We start from the raw sequence: 12986 nt of genomic DNA, 5'->3' as shown, positions 1-12986 counted from the left end.
CACACTAAACCTGCCTTTTCTGGGACCCTTTACAACCTCTGATAGGAAAGACTTGACAGAGTCGGTGGTGGAGGTGTCCTGCTGGGGTCGACTTTGTAGGAGGAAGGACTTGAGCTCACAGGGCAGTCGAGAGAAGTTGTCGTAGCATAAGGAAAGAAGTCTAAAGGCAAGACTGCAAAAATTATGTAGGACAACTGACCTCAGCATTGTGCCAAGAAAAAGGCTTCTGAAGAAAGGGAAACAGTCAGAAATTTACCTGTTTTACACCGTCTTATGTTTCATGCCTTTCACTGCACTGGCATGAACTAAAACAAATTTCAGCCTGTAATAAGTGGATTGGATTTTGCCTTTCTTAACTTAGCTTTGAGTATCTCTTTTCGGGATGGGTCTGCTGGTTTCAGGGGATAAACAGTGGCAGATTCAACTCCAAAGGACTGAATTACCTTAAGCCAAAATATATAGCAGAATAGAAGTTACTCTTTAAATTGAACTTAATGTCACTGTTTCTTTTTTTGCTACAGGTGGTGGATGTGGACTTTAAAACAGCGTGTCTCAACATTTCATCCTCAACTATCTATTTTTAATCTGATTGCACTACAAAAGAAAAGCTGCTAATGGGATAAATGTTGAGACTTTACAACAAGAACTGACTTGAAGTACCGAAAGCCATTATTATTAATCAAGAAGAGCTCGAAGCTACGTCTGACTCTGACCAGTCACTATCATTTTTGCATAACAGGCATGGCAAGTAAACGAAAATCAACAACCCCGTGCATGGTCTTAGCCAATGAGCAGGATCCAGATCTAGAAATGGTATCAGACTTGGAGGAAGGACCACCTGTACTGGCGCCAGCAGATAACCCTACAGCAGAGAGCGTAACAAGTGAGGAGGATGCTCATGAGTATGTGGATTCAGACAATCAGAAAAATACAAATAAAGTAGAAGGCGGTTACGAGTGTAAATACTGTACTTTCCAAACTCCAGATCTCAATATGTTTACTTTTCATGTGGATTCAGAACATCCCAATGTAGTATTAAATTCATCCTACGTTTGTGTAGAATGCAATTTCCTTACCAAAAGATATGATGCTCTCTCAGAACATAATTTGAAGTACCACCCTGGAGAGGAGAATTTTAAATTGACCATGGTGAAACGTAATAATCAGACAATCTTTGAACAAACAGTAAACGATCTCACTTTTGATGGGAGTTTTGTTAGAGAAGAAAACGCTGAACAGGCCGACTCTTCTGAGGTCCCCTCATCAGGGATCTCAATTAGCAAAACTCCTATTATGAAAATGATGAAAAACAAAACCGAGACTAAACGTATCGCTGTTTTCCACAATGTAGTTGATGACATTCCTGGTGAAGAAAAGGGAACTGAAAATGAGCCAAACTCTGAAGAAGCAGTAGTAGAAAACCCACCACCGGCAGTTTCTGAGTCAAAAGCGAGCCACTCAGTCGTTTGCAGCGCTGCAGATGTGGCCAGTGCGGTAGTGACTCCGGCACCAGTCCTTCAGCCTGGGGTGGCACAGGTTATAACCGCTGTCACAGCTCCACAGAACTCAAACCTGATTCCAAAAGTCCTAATACCTGTAAATAGCATTCCAGCCTATAATACCGCTTTGGATAACAATCCTCTTTTGCTAAACACCTACAACAAATTCCCATATCCAACCATGTCGGAAATCACTGTTCTTTCCACTCAAGCTAAGTACACAGAGGAACAGATTAAAATATGGTTTTCTGCCCAGCGTCTGAAACATGGTGTGAGCTGGACACCGGAGGAAGTGGAGGAAGCAAGGAGGAAACAATTTAATGGCACAGTGCATACTGTGCCACAGACAATTACCGTTATTCCAGCACACATTTCCGCCGCTAGCAATGGCTTACCTTCAATTTTACAGACATGCCAAATAGTTGGTCAGCCAGGACTTGTTCTCACCCAAGTTGCAGGTGCAAATACGTTACCAGTAACAGCCCCGATAGCTTTGACTGTAGCGGGAGTCCCCAACCAAACACAGTTACAGAAGAGTCAGATTCACACCGCTCAGCCTGTTGCAGAAACCAAACAAGTAGCTGCAGTTCCAGCCCCTCAGCCTGTGAAAAACGAGTCCGCCCTGATTAATCCTGATTCCTTTGGCATCCGAGCAAAAAAAACAAAGGAACAACTGGCAGAATTGAAAGTCAGCTACCTTAAAAATCAGTTTCCTCAAGATTCGGAAATTGTTAGGCTTATGAAAATAACGGGCCTGACTAAGGGAGAGATCAAAAAGTGGTTCAGTGATACACGCTACAATCAGAGAAACTCCAAGAATAATCATGGGATTCATCTCAACAGCGATTCATGTGCCACCATTGTTATTGATTCAAGCGATGAAATGAATGAGTCCCCAACAGGAGTCACTCCACAGAGCAAGTCATCGTGGAGCACTTTTCCTGATTTCACCCCACAGAAATTCAAAGAGAAGACTTCTGAACAGCTCCAAGTCCTCCAGGCAAGTTTTCTTAATAACCCTGTCCTTACTGATGAAGAGATGAATAGGTTAAGAGCCCAAACCAAACTGACCAGGAGAGAGATTGATGCCTGGTTTACAGAAAGAAGGAAATCAAATGTCCTGAAGGAAGAGGGAGCTGACTTGAATGAGAGCAATGCTGGCAGTTCAAAAGAAGAGGCTGGAGAAACATCTGTGGGAGATGGAGCAGCAGGAGCAAAATCAGGGTGTTCCACTTCAAGCAAAATAGGCAAAAAATCACCAGAGCAGTTGCACATGCTTAAAAGTTCCTTTGTCCGCACCCAGTGGCCATCTCCACAAGAATACAACAAGCTGGCAGAAGAAACCGGGCTCCCAAGGTCAGAAATCGTGAGCTGGTTTGGAGATACTCGCTATGCCTGGAAAAATGGTGGATTGAAATGGTATTATTATTACCAGAGCGCCAATGCAAACAGCCTGAACGGCCAGGGCTTTGCAAGGAAGAGAGGGAGAGGAAGACCAAAAGGGAGGGGGAGAGGGAGGCCTCGGGGGAGGCCTCGGGGAAGCAAGAGGTTAAATTGCTGGGACAGAGGTGTGTCTGTCATAAAATTCAAAACTGGAACAGCGATCCTGAAGGACTACTATATGAAGCACAAATTCCTTAATGAGCAAGACCTCGATGAACTGGTGGCCAAATCTCACATGGGATATGAGCAGGTCAGAGAGTGGTTTGCAGAAAGGCAAAGAAGATTAGAACTTGGAATAGAGCTGTTTGATGAGAACGAGGAGGAAGACGAAATGCTGGAAGATCAGGAAGATGAGGAAGAAACGGATGATAGTGATACTTGGGAACCGCCCCGACATGTTAAGCGTAAACTTTCAAAATCAGATTGATGTGCAGTTTGGGATTTGGGGGCCAAAAACCTATAAATTAGGTTTGACGTTACGGTGAAGAGCCAACTGATTTTTCATGGCCTTCAGTTTAGCAAGCACCTGCTTAGCATCTTTCTTCCACCTAAAAGAACATGGGCAAGATGCTACCTGTGCAGGCAACAACTTTTTGCTTCCTTGCTACAAGAGATGGACATCCTCAGGCCTAGCCTAGGACATGGGGTTATAAATCAGATCCAGTTCAGCTCCTCCTCTTCCACGTTACTGATGGGAAGGTTGATGTTCATCATTCATGTGACTGCTTCTCAATATTTAATTGCCTTATGTTGTTTAATTCCAAAAAACACAGAGACACATTTTTTCATTGATGTAGGGGAACATTGCCTGCTCATGAAGGAGGAAAACACAAAAACCTAAGATGCCGTTTTGCAAACATCGCTTCACCTGAAAGGTTTCAAGGCCTGGGTTTATTTCTTAAGGAAAGAGTTCAAAATGAAAGAGAAGGGGGAACTGTGACAAAGGAATCAATGAACCTAGGGGTGAGGATTGCTTGGTTTAAGAAAATGAGGTGATATTGGCACCTTTTGCATATCTTCGGAGTGTTTTGGGTTTACAGAACTTGTGCTGAAATGTTCCTTGTGGATAATTATGAGCTAACTGAATGAGTCTAATGCTAGAGGATGCTTTTCGTTACATTTAATCAGTGTATCCTACATCAATTTAATTTAAATGCCTGACAGACTTGATGCAGTTGATAGTAACATTCGTTTTTAGCTTGTGCATTCTTTCCTTTGTTGGAAATGGTAAGAAAAGTACGTATACTTCTAGCTAAAAAGAATGATTTCTTGAAATCTTACACTGAATTTTAAGGTAAATGTGAGGCGGAAACTGCCTAGAAGTTGTTCAGAGTTGCTTAGGGGTTTGTAAGGAATACACAGATAGAGAGACGAAAAGCCTCTTCAGGTGCTAGTAAGAAAGGTTTTCAAGTAAGTTGTGGCAATGACGTGATGTTTAATTCTCAAACAAAATGAAGTTATATGGCTTTTAGATGCTTAGGAATGATAAACATACTAGTGTTTAATTGTTCTTCAGCAATAGCCCAGTGGAATGATTAGCGTGCAAGTTTAGCTTAAATTAATCCTAATGGACTGAGCTCTCCAGTGCACTGATTGTTCGTAGGGCTGCGGGGGGAACGCACTTATTTTCAGAGGTGGTTTGTTGGATCAACCTGAACTGAACTCCAGAAATAGTTTAATCTGACGCGAAGCATCTACATCTTGAATAAGTGTCTTTAAAACAGAAAAACAAACAAACAAGCGATTTAAGACATTGAAATCATAGTAGATTTCAAAACAGTGGGCCAAATTCACAGAAGTTAGTTGAGGCAGATGTCTGACATCCCAGAGAACTGGTACTCCGAGAACGAGTAGTTTGCGTTCTTGCTACTGTTGGTCTGTGTTTTTTAGGGATAAGTTACTTTATATTTAGATGTCAAAAGACGAATTGGTGCTGCTGGTGTCAGCATTGTCTGCTCTTACATTGGCACTAACGGAAAGGCTACTAGGAATCTCCTTCTGCACATCTGTCAGCATCTTCTCTGTAGGCTTCTGCATCTGATGACCAAGGAGAGACAGATTAGTGTAGAGAAAATGTGTCCTAATTTTTCCACATTTCTGAGAACCTAATCTGGAATTACTCTTTCTTCCTCACTGTGATAAATGTCAAAAGACCAAGAAAGTCCTTTTAGTCGTGATTTTCTGAAGCAGTGGCATCCGTGTTAGATCTGTTTTTCATACCTGATTGTGGGTGAAACCCAGGTCAAAGCAAGAAAGGGAATAACGTCTGAAAAAAAAATATGCTGTTAACTCACCTTCCTCTCTGGGCACTTGTAGTTGCCCTTCTGCTCCCAGGTTGAACAGGCTGCCTGAGTTGCAGGAGGGTTTTCTGCGTGAAAGCCATTTATCAGGGTGAGCTCTTCTGAGAGCTGTTTGAGATGTGCTGGAAGGAAAAAGGCAATGGCTTTTGGTATGCGGCACGAATTTGATGATGAAATTGTTTCCTGGCTTCCAAGACTCAAATCAGTGAGGCAGAGAGCGGCCAGCGGTGCTGGAGAGGACTAGCCAAGAATCCCTCAGTTTAACTCTGGGGTGGAGGAGAAGCAGAACCGCGTTGTCAGCATATTTTACTGAAGTGCTTATGAATCTGGACATGAGGTGGTGTAAGTGAGATTCAGGATCTGGCCTTTTCAGCATTGACTGCTATGTGAGGTTGGGAGGGAATCTTGTTTGGCTGATGATGATATGGATGAAGCTGCTGTAGATGCCAGCAGATATAAGAAAGACTTGCGTTAGCTTCAAGCTCCACTGGGAATACAGAGTCAAAAATCAGCGCTTGCTGAGTGGGAAAGGACAAATCTAGTAGGGAAAGAGATGCTATTTTTAAGTTTCCAAAAATATGAAAGTAAATCCTTAAAATCCTTGGGAATATGCCTCAAGCAAGCAAAATCTGGAGTTGCCTTAATCCTTAAAGTTGACCCAGAATTAATTTTTTTCCAAAAAAACCCCAACCACCCAAGCAACCTGTCCTAATAAACATCTCTGTTTTTTGTTAGAAGAGACTGCATTTACGTTAGCATTAAATCCGACCTCCTTTAATAGATGGGAAGAAAGAAAGATCCAAGTTAATTATATGATTAAACTGGGAAATTTTCCATTTTGGCAGTGTTCTGTTAAATAACACGCAGCTACAATGGTAGGCCTTAGCACATCTGGTCTGAAAAACACAGGAAAAGGAAATACATTGTTTATCAGACTAAATATAGTTGGAATGGACGTCTTCTTTCAGTAAAATAGAGATGGTGGCTGATGTATACTCGGCCAGATTTTTCATTTGCTGTAAATATTACAGTTCTGTGTATTCCACTGGTTATAATAGTATTTACAGCCCATTGAGGAACATCATCTCTTTGCAGAATATAAAATTTAAATTAAACCATGTGCTGTGGGTCGGCTAATGAGAGATATAGAGTACCTACATTTCCTTTGGGGCAGATGCACGTTGTAAGCCTTTCAGTTGTGCCAAGGATGAGAAAAATCTGGGTGGGTGGGTTCAGCCTGAAGACAGCAGTTATATGCATTCATTATTGCTCATAAGCTCTCTGTTATTTCTGTCTGAACAAACACAGTCCATTAATTACCAGTTTATTTTATGTTTACAGTATGTATATATTTGCACTGCATACTAGGAAGAGAGAGAAACTCCTTCCGGAGGCCCCCTGCATCAGGACTGGCAGGAAAAGCATTGCAAAGAGCTGCCAGCACGATGGTCTGTTTTATCTGTGAATTGTGGTCATGGCTGGTGGGAACTCAAAGCTGCTGGTAACAGCAGTGTATTAGCCCAGATTCATCTCAGCCAGCCTTAGGCTTCTGTGCTCCTTGCCTAGGTGCCCAAGGCTCACACGCTTCATAGTCAACTGAGAGAAAGTCATCTGGTGGGTGGAAAGGAGATGGCACCTTCTCATTCTCTACCAGTTGCATACAGGCCATTTTCTGAGCGGAGACACATCAGCAGATGCCTTGATTTGTGATGAATCTGAGCATCATTGTGCTCACCAGCAGTGCTGCCCTGCAGCCTGGCTCCCTCTTGTAGCTCACGCACACCTGCAAGGTGTTTTGGAAGCCACTTAGACTGAGCTACGTTGACCATGGGGAGGGAAGAGGCGAGAAAGTACATGTGCCCTGGGGTGAGTGACCATGTGTGGTTTTGTTGATTTCCCCGCTCAATGAAGAGCTGTGTGGAGATGAGCCTGTGGTCTGTTTTCTGTATTTCTGCAGAGCTTCCCCTCTTAGGTTTGAGCTAGTTATGAGTCAGGCTTCAGTGGTTGTCATCGGCAGTGAGATGAAGAAACTCTTTGATCTTGCTCAGATCTTACCTCCAGGTAGCTGGTTGGGAGCACTGTTTCAGAATTCAGCTGTGAGCACCAGTTCTTTAGAGCTAAAGTAGAGCTTTCCTCTTCATCTGCTGTTTCTGCCAGGAGTACCTGATCCGGTGATGCTAGTTACTGCTGTGTCTGGAATCCAGCTAAAGAGAGAATAAAGATAATCCTGTGCCAGAATGGAGAGGGAGAAGGGCTATAAGAAAGCAAGCAGTGTCACAGCCGGGTGAGGCATCCACCGTCGCTGTATCGTGACGCTTCGTAGTGTGTTTTGTTCTCGCTTCCAAGTACGATGAAATGGCACAGTTCCATCTTAAACAGTGCTGTCTTCCCAGCACCAACCTCTCAATGACCCCAAGGTTAGTGTTTCCTGTAAAAAGAAAGTCAGACCTATTCCTCCCCGGAGGTTTGAATGAATTAAGGGAGTGCTGGCTTGTAAGAAGTGGAAAGAAGGGAGAATGCAGGAGCTTGAAGGCTCTTGAGTTTTGCTTGCCCTGCAGAAATCAGGCACCTAAAAGCCAATAAGCAAAACAAGTTTTCCTCTTGCTGTTCTGACAGAACAAGTGAAGTATTGCAATCACTCATTTTTAGCACATAGAAATCTCCTCTTTGTTTTGAAAGCAAAGGAGAGGAAAGATATCTAGTACCTCATGATTAGAATTTACTGGATTATCTCTAATACACTATAGTAAATGAGGCCATTTCCTTTTTTAAACTTGTCCAGTGCCATTTTAGAAACTGTTTTTTCATGACATTATATGCAATGTGCTGTCTGGCTGTAACTTTGATTATTGGGAAGGAAAGTCTTGCAATGCCCATATGTGACGTGAAATAATTTTTCTAATGCACGATATGCTGACTCTGGGCAAAAGCCTATTTTCTTCCTGCTCGCCAGGGAACTCTGAGGCAGGCAAATGCACTCTCTTCTCTTCCACAGAGCAGAGAAAGCACTTCTGGAACCCATGCGAAGTGATTCACGGCCTTACGCAGTCCCCGTAGGCCAGAAAGCCCAAAGATTCAGACATTCTCTTCCTCCTCCTCTGTTTTCCTCTGAAATGAAAGCACAGCAGTAACTCTTGACAACTAGTCTCTGGCTGCTGAGTAACCAAGCTGTAGTTTAAGGTGGGGAGCGTTTTCCCTTTTGCACTTAACAGAGTACTATGTATTCAGGCTGGATATCAGTATTTGCTTCTGTAAATATGACAGTATCGATTTGCGTCCTCCACCCGAGTCCCGTATCTGTCCATATTCATATCTCCCAAGGAGAGAAGATAATCTTTAAGCTTCTGTAATATTAAATATCCCTGCCCTAACCTGAATGCAGAAAAGTAGAGTGCAATGAAATATAGCTACTTTCTTTGATTTAATTTATTTTTTCTTGGAAAATAATTTTGCATACATTCAGTAGTAATGAAAAGATAGTATCAATGGTCAGAGAGCAGTAAAACTGTTGAGAGTTGTTCATAATGCCTAGGATGATCGTGTAAATGTAGAGATGGGAAGGGCTAGGAGAGGGCTCGGTTCCCTGCATCGAGCACTGCCGGGTTACACCTGTATCCTCCATCCTAGGATAAGTAGATTTACCAAGTAGCATGACACAAACTATTGGGTCGTGTTACTGGAGGCTTGGTGATGTATTAAAATTCTATAGGAAAAGATTTTAAAAAGAAAGTTGTAACGGAAAGTGAAAAATCCCCTCAATAGCTACTTATACACACTCAATAGCTCAAATTTCTGTATCATTTTCACACTTAAGGGAGATTTTGAAGCACAGGTGGGTTACAGCCAGTGTTTTCAAGTTTAATGGTCTGAGCTTTTGGGGGTTTTTCTCCTTCTGCAGTGAAGGGCATCTGCACTTTTTCAGTGGATAGTCATTGCAAAATTAACTTACACAACATTGTCAAGGAGTGGCGACTGAGGATCCCGTAGCACTTTTCATGAATTAAGCTGAGGTTTGTCTGATTGCGTGTCGATGTCTGCATTTGAGACCCCGTAGCTGGGTCGTGCACCTCACAAGTGCAGGCCAGCTCATCCTGAATGCTTGGTGCTGGTGAGACAAACTGCTCCCTGAACTCCACGGGCTGTTAGACGTGGCTTTGTGGGCGGACACTGGCACCTCAGACATCTGAAATTGGGCGAGGTGGGTCTTGGCCCGGGAGCCTGCTCCCTGGGATGCAGCACTCATCCTTGTGTTGTGGTTAGCGATGGTACTTACCTCTGCTTCCCGCTTGACGCTTGTTGGGAAGTGTGAGGCCTTTATCGTTGTTTTTTGCTTTTTTGCTTTTTTTTTTCTTTTGTTCTAGAGCAGGTAGCACTACAATAGTGGATAAAGTAACTCATCCTTGGTTATAATACTGTGGCATAAAAATGATTTGGGGTTTCTCAAGTATTTTAGAGATAAGGTTACTATATGAACATTGGACCGTGCATGACTGAGAATGTGTTAAGACACATAATATTTGTGTCCCAGTTGATGAAAGTATTTCCTTATGCTTATTCGATACTAGATACCTATCATGAAACTTTCCCTAAAGAATCTGCTAGAATGATGGAAGATGCAAGCCTTCATCGGTGATATGAAACCATCAACCACAAGAGCTCCATTATGATTTGGAAACCTTCCCCCCGCCTCCAGTTCCAGCTTACAAAAGCGTTTCCGATTTTGCCTGTTTGGCTGTCGGCATGTATGCTCACAGTCTGTACAGAAATGCACTAAAATGAGTTGCCCTACCTGGGAAGGCTTTATATTGTATAGAAAATGTGGCACTAGGTACCGCTCTTCGTGTGCACAGGAGAGTTAACAAGGTGTCGATCTCGTTTACAGAAATGATGGCGCTTTGCAATTTTCTATAATATATTGCAATATATATTTAAATGTCCTGTTTGACATGTGAAATGAAATTAAGTTAATGCATTGTTATGTATTTGAAGTATGAGGAAGACGATTCACTAACGACCAGCAAGGTTTTTAGAAGGTGTCCAGTATGTAGCCGTCTGTGTGATCCGTCTGGTGTATGTGATGTTAAAGGAAGCAACAAAACTGTCGCTGTTCAGAATGAAGAGTTTCTTTTGAATGATGCAATAGCTTACAGTGTCTTTCCTTTGTAGCTGCCCAGTGTGGTGAAGGGGAAGCAATTCTTGAAAAAGTTCAAGATAACTGGTTAACTGTGAATGGGCCTAATCTTTTCGTGAAACCAAGAAAATTTTTGGACACACACAGGACTTGAATACTCAAAAGGATTGGAACTTAGTGTTGTGCCAAAGTTAAACTACTGCAGTTGGCAGAAGTTCTGCACTGTAAATAGAAGACTGATTAAAAGACAGCTTGTACAAAAAAAAAAAAAATCAAATTTTAATACAGTACGTTTTTATTCTGATACATGATGGAAACATTCTGTTTTAGACCTTTTTTGAAGAGGCTTCAGTGACCACTAGATTTTGTCCTCTTATATTTTGTTTGGCCTAATACTATATGTTCTAGTAAGATGGGCTTTACTGCCTGTGTTCTTTGATATGTGATTAAGCTTATAGCTTTGAGTGACCAAACATTTTACAGAGTAAAAGTTCTTAGAAACAGTATAACGTAACTGATATTTCTGTGTCTTATTTATCAGGCTCTGCACAAACTTGGAAAGTTGTGCCGGACTTGTACAACTCATATATGGGAACGCAGCATACTTCTGGATATCACAAACCTAAGCCTTTGTGGCAGTACGGATCTTGTCTTTGGATTTATTTTTGTTATTTTTTTGAGGCAAAGAGACGAATGGATGCTGCTGTAAAATATTTGTAATATTGCCATTATTGCTTTCTGTAGCAATTACTGCTTTTGCTTCAACAGATAAAGAAAATAAATCAGAGATAGAAAAATCCTAAAAGACGCTGGTAGAAGAAAGGATCATGTGAGAACTTCTGAAAATAAACTTTGTACCAAAAATTTGAAAACAGAAATAATGGAATAAATGTCTCCTTACTGAGCGCGTGTGGTTTTAAGAGGTGGTGTGGAAACCAAGAACCGTGTGTATGAAAATGTCACAAACCAGATTTTCTCAAATGTATTTTTTTCCTGTTACACAAAACTGAATTTCACCGGTTCCTCAGACGCGTTGAATTTGGAGCACTGGCTTGGCTGAACAGCCAGCGTGAGGTCAGCTGCACGTGCACGTCAGTCTGGCTGCTTGTCCTGCTGTGTCAGCAGCCTGGGGACCTTCACCTGATTTTTCTCATTAAGGCTCTTTATTATCACATTTAAAATATTAAGGGTGGGAAAACTGGGAGCGAGTACGAGCCACCTCCTGCTGAGGTCCCTGCCAGTTGGACATCACCCTTTGTGGCTGTTGTTAACATGTGCCTTTTCCTCCAAGAAGGGTCTGATTCTGTTGAGCTCTGCCTCTCCCCGGTAAGCCCCACTTGTCCTGCGTCAGTGGGACTCATCACACTCGGCCGCTTCAGCTTGTATGCTGCAACCAGAGGGGCTTGAGACCCGGTCTCCCCTGCAGGTCCCAGCATCCTGCCCACAGACCTATCCCCGCCTGAGAAAAAGATGTTTAAGGTGATAGAATCGTTCCTGCGCTGCAGCTTATGTCGGTCCCGAAGAATTCCATCCCTTAGCTGAAGTAGTGATCTGCGGGCAGCCTGGAGAGCAGCGCTGGTAGTCAGTACGGCTTGGTGTTTGGCCAAATAGTTCTACTCGGTTCGGTGAGAAAAAGGGGGGAGGCGGAAAAGAAAGAATGCTTATTCAAGAATCTGTCAGCTAATGAGGGAGTTATGAAAAGCCCTGGATAATGCACACAGTCACCTTTTTTTTAAACAGTTACCTTTTTCGTTTACAGCGTTATCAGCAATTCCAAAATGCTGCAATTCAGTCTATATTTTCACAAGAGACCAGCTGGCCCTGTGGGTTGTTTCCCCTTTCCCAGCCTCCTCTTCCCAGCTCCTTCCATCTTCCATTTGTTTTCATAACAATACTGTCAACTACTATTTTTAAGAACTTAAAATACCAAGCCACTTTGTGCACTGCGTTATTTTTTTTTTTTTTTATGCCCTCTAGAACGATGTTAATTTGCTCCCCGTGGGCTTGGCATTGCTTTGAAACACTGCTGGTGGTGGGCTTTGGTCTGTTGGGTGATCGTTTCTAACATTTTTTGTTGTTAAGTGACTTGTTGTACTTCAAATACTGTAAAATGAAACCTTTGAATATATTTATATGTTTCTACTGTAATAATGTTGAACTATTAGCATTGTGACTAATTCCTCTCCTGTGTGTGTTTCTTTACAGGCTCAGTGCTGATCTGATGTTCATTACCTTAAGATATTTATTTGGTAGAAGAAAGAAAAGACGGAAAAAGGGAATGAAACTGTGCGTCGCACCTAGTTGATTTGTGTCTTTGGGTGAAAATAAAGGTCAGTGTTGGCAGTAATTCTCCTCTTAGTGATTTTCAGTTTTCCTAAATGAAAGCCAAATAGGGAAAAAACATACTTGCAGTGACTCCTGTCTGAAGGGGCTCACATGGAAGAGGGCCCCCAAAACAGCCTCTAATAATGACATGTTCTGAAACGAAGGAGATGATAAAATAATATTGCAGTTTTAACCGCTCTCAGTCCTGCAGTTTCATTCCCAGCAGCTGGGCAGAGCCACCAGGTGAAGCCCAGCTGCAAGGATTTCTGTCCAAGCGTCACACCCGGC

General features: G+C 42.4%; 1 protein-coding gene across 2 annotated transcripts; it reads left to right on the top strand.

Moving 5' to 3' along the window:
• The first annotated feature begins 741 nt into the window (after nt 1–741).
• ZHX1 (zinc fingers and homeoboxes 1) lies at nt 742–12703 on the top strand. Of its 2 annotated transcripts, none has more exons than XM_074144839.1 (2): nt 742–3905; nt 12579–12703. In XM_074144839.1, the coding sequence occupies exon 1, from the start codon at nt 742–744 to the stop codon at nt 3367–3369; it is 2628 nt and encodes an 875-aa protein (XP_074000940.1). In that variant the 3' UTR covers nt 3370–3905; nt 12579–12703. The 2 variants fall into 2 exon arrangements, with proteins under 2 accessions (XP_074000940.1, XP_074000939.1); XM_074144838.1 differs by lacking the exon at nt 12579–12703 and adding an exon at nt 9808–11235.
• The last annotated feature ends 283 nt before the right edge of the window (nt 12704–12986 follow it).

Source organism: Numenius arquata, chromosome 3, assembly GCF_964106895.1.
Source record: "Numenius arquata chromosome 3, bNumArq3.hap1.1, whole genome shotgun sequence".
Classification (NCBI taxonomy): Eukaryota; Metazoa; Chordata; class Aves; order Charadriiformes; family Scolopacidae; genus Numenius; species Numenius arquata.
Note: the sequence above shows the minus strand (reverse complement) of the source record. Positions and strands in the feature narration are given on the sequence as shown.

What these genes read in the sequence shown, in the direction of transcription:
- ZHX1 (XM_074144839.1), top strand. Translation starts at nt 742, where the DNA reads ATGGCAAGTAAACGAAAATCAACAACCCCGTGCATGGTCTTAGCCAAT.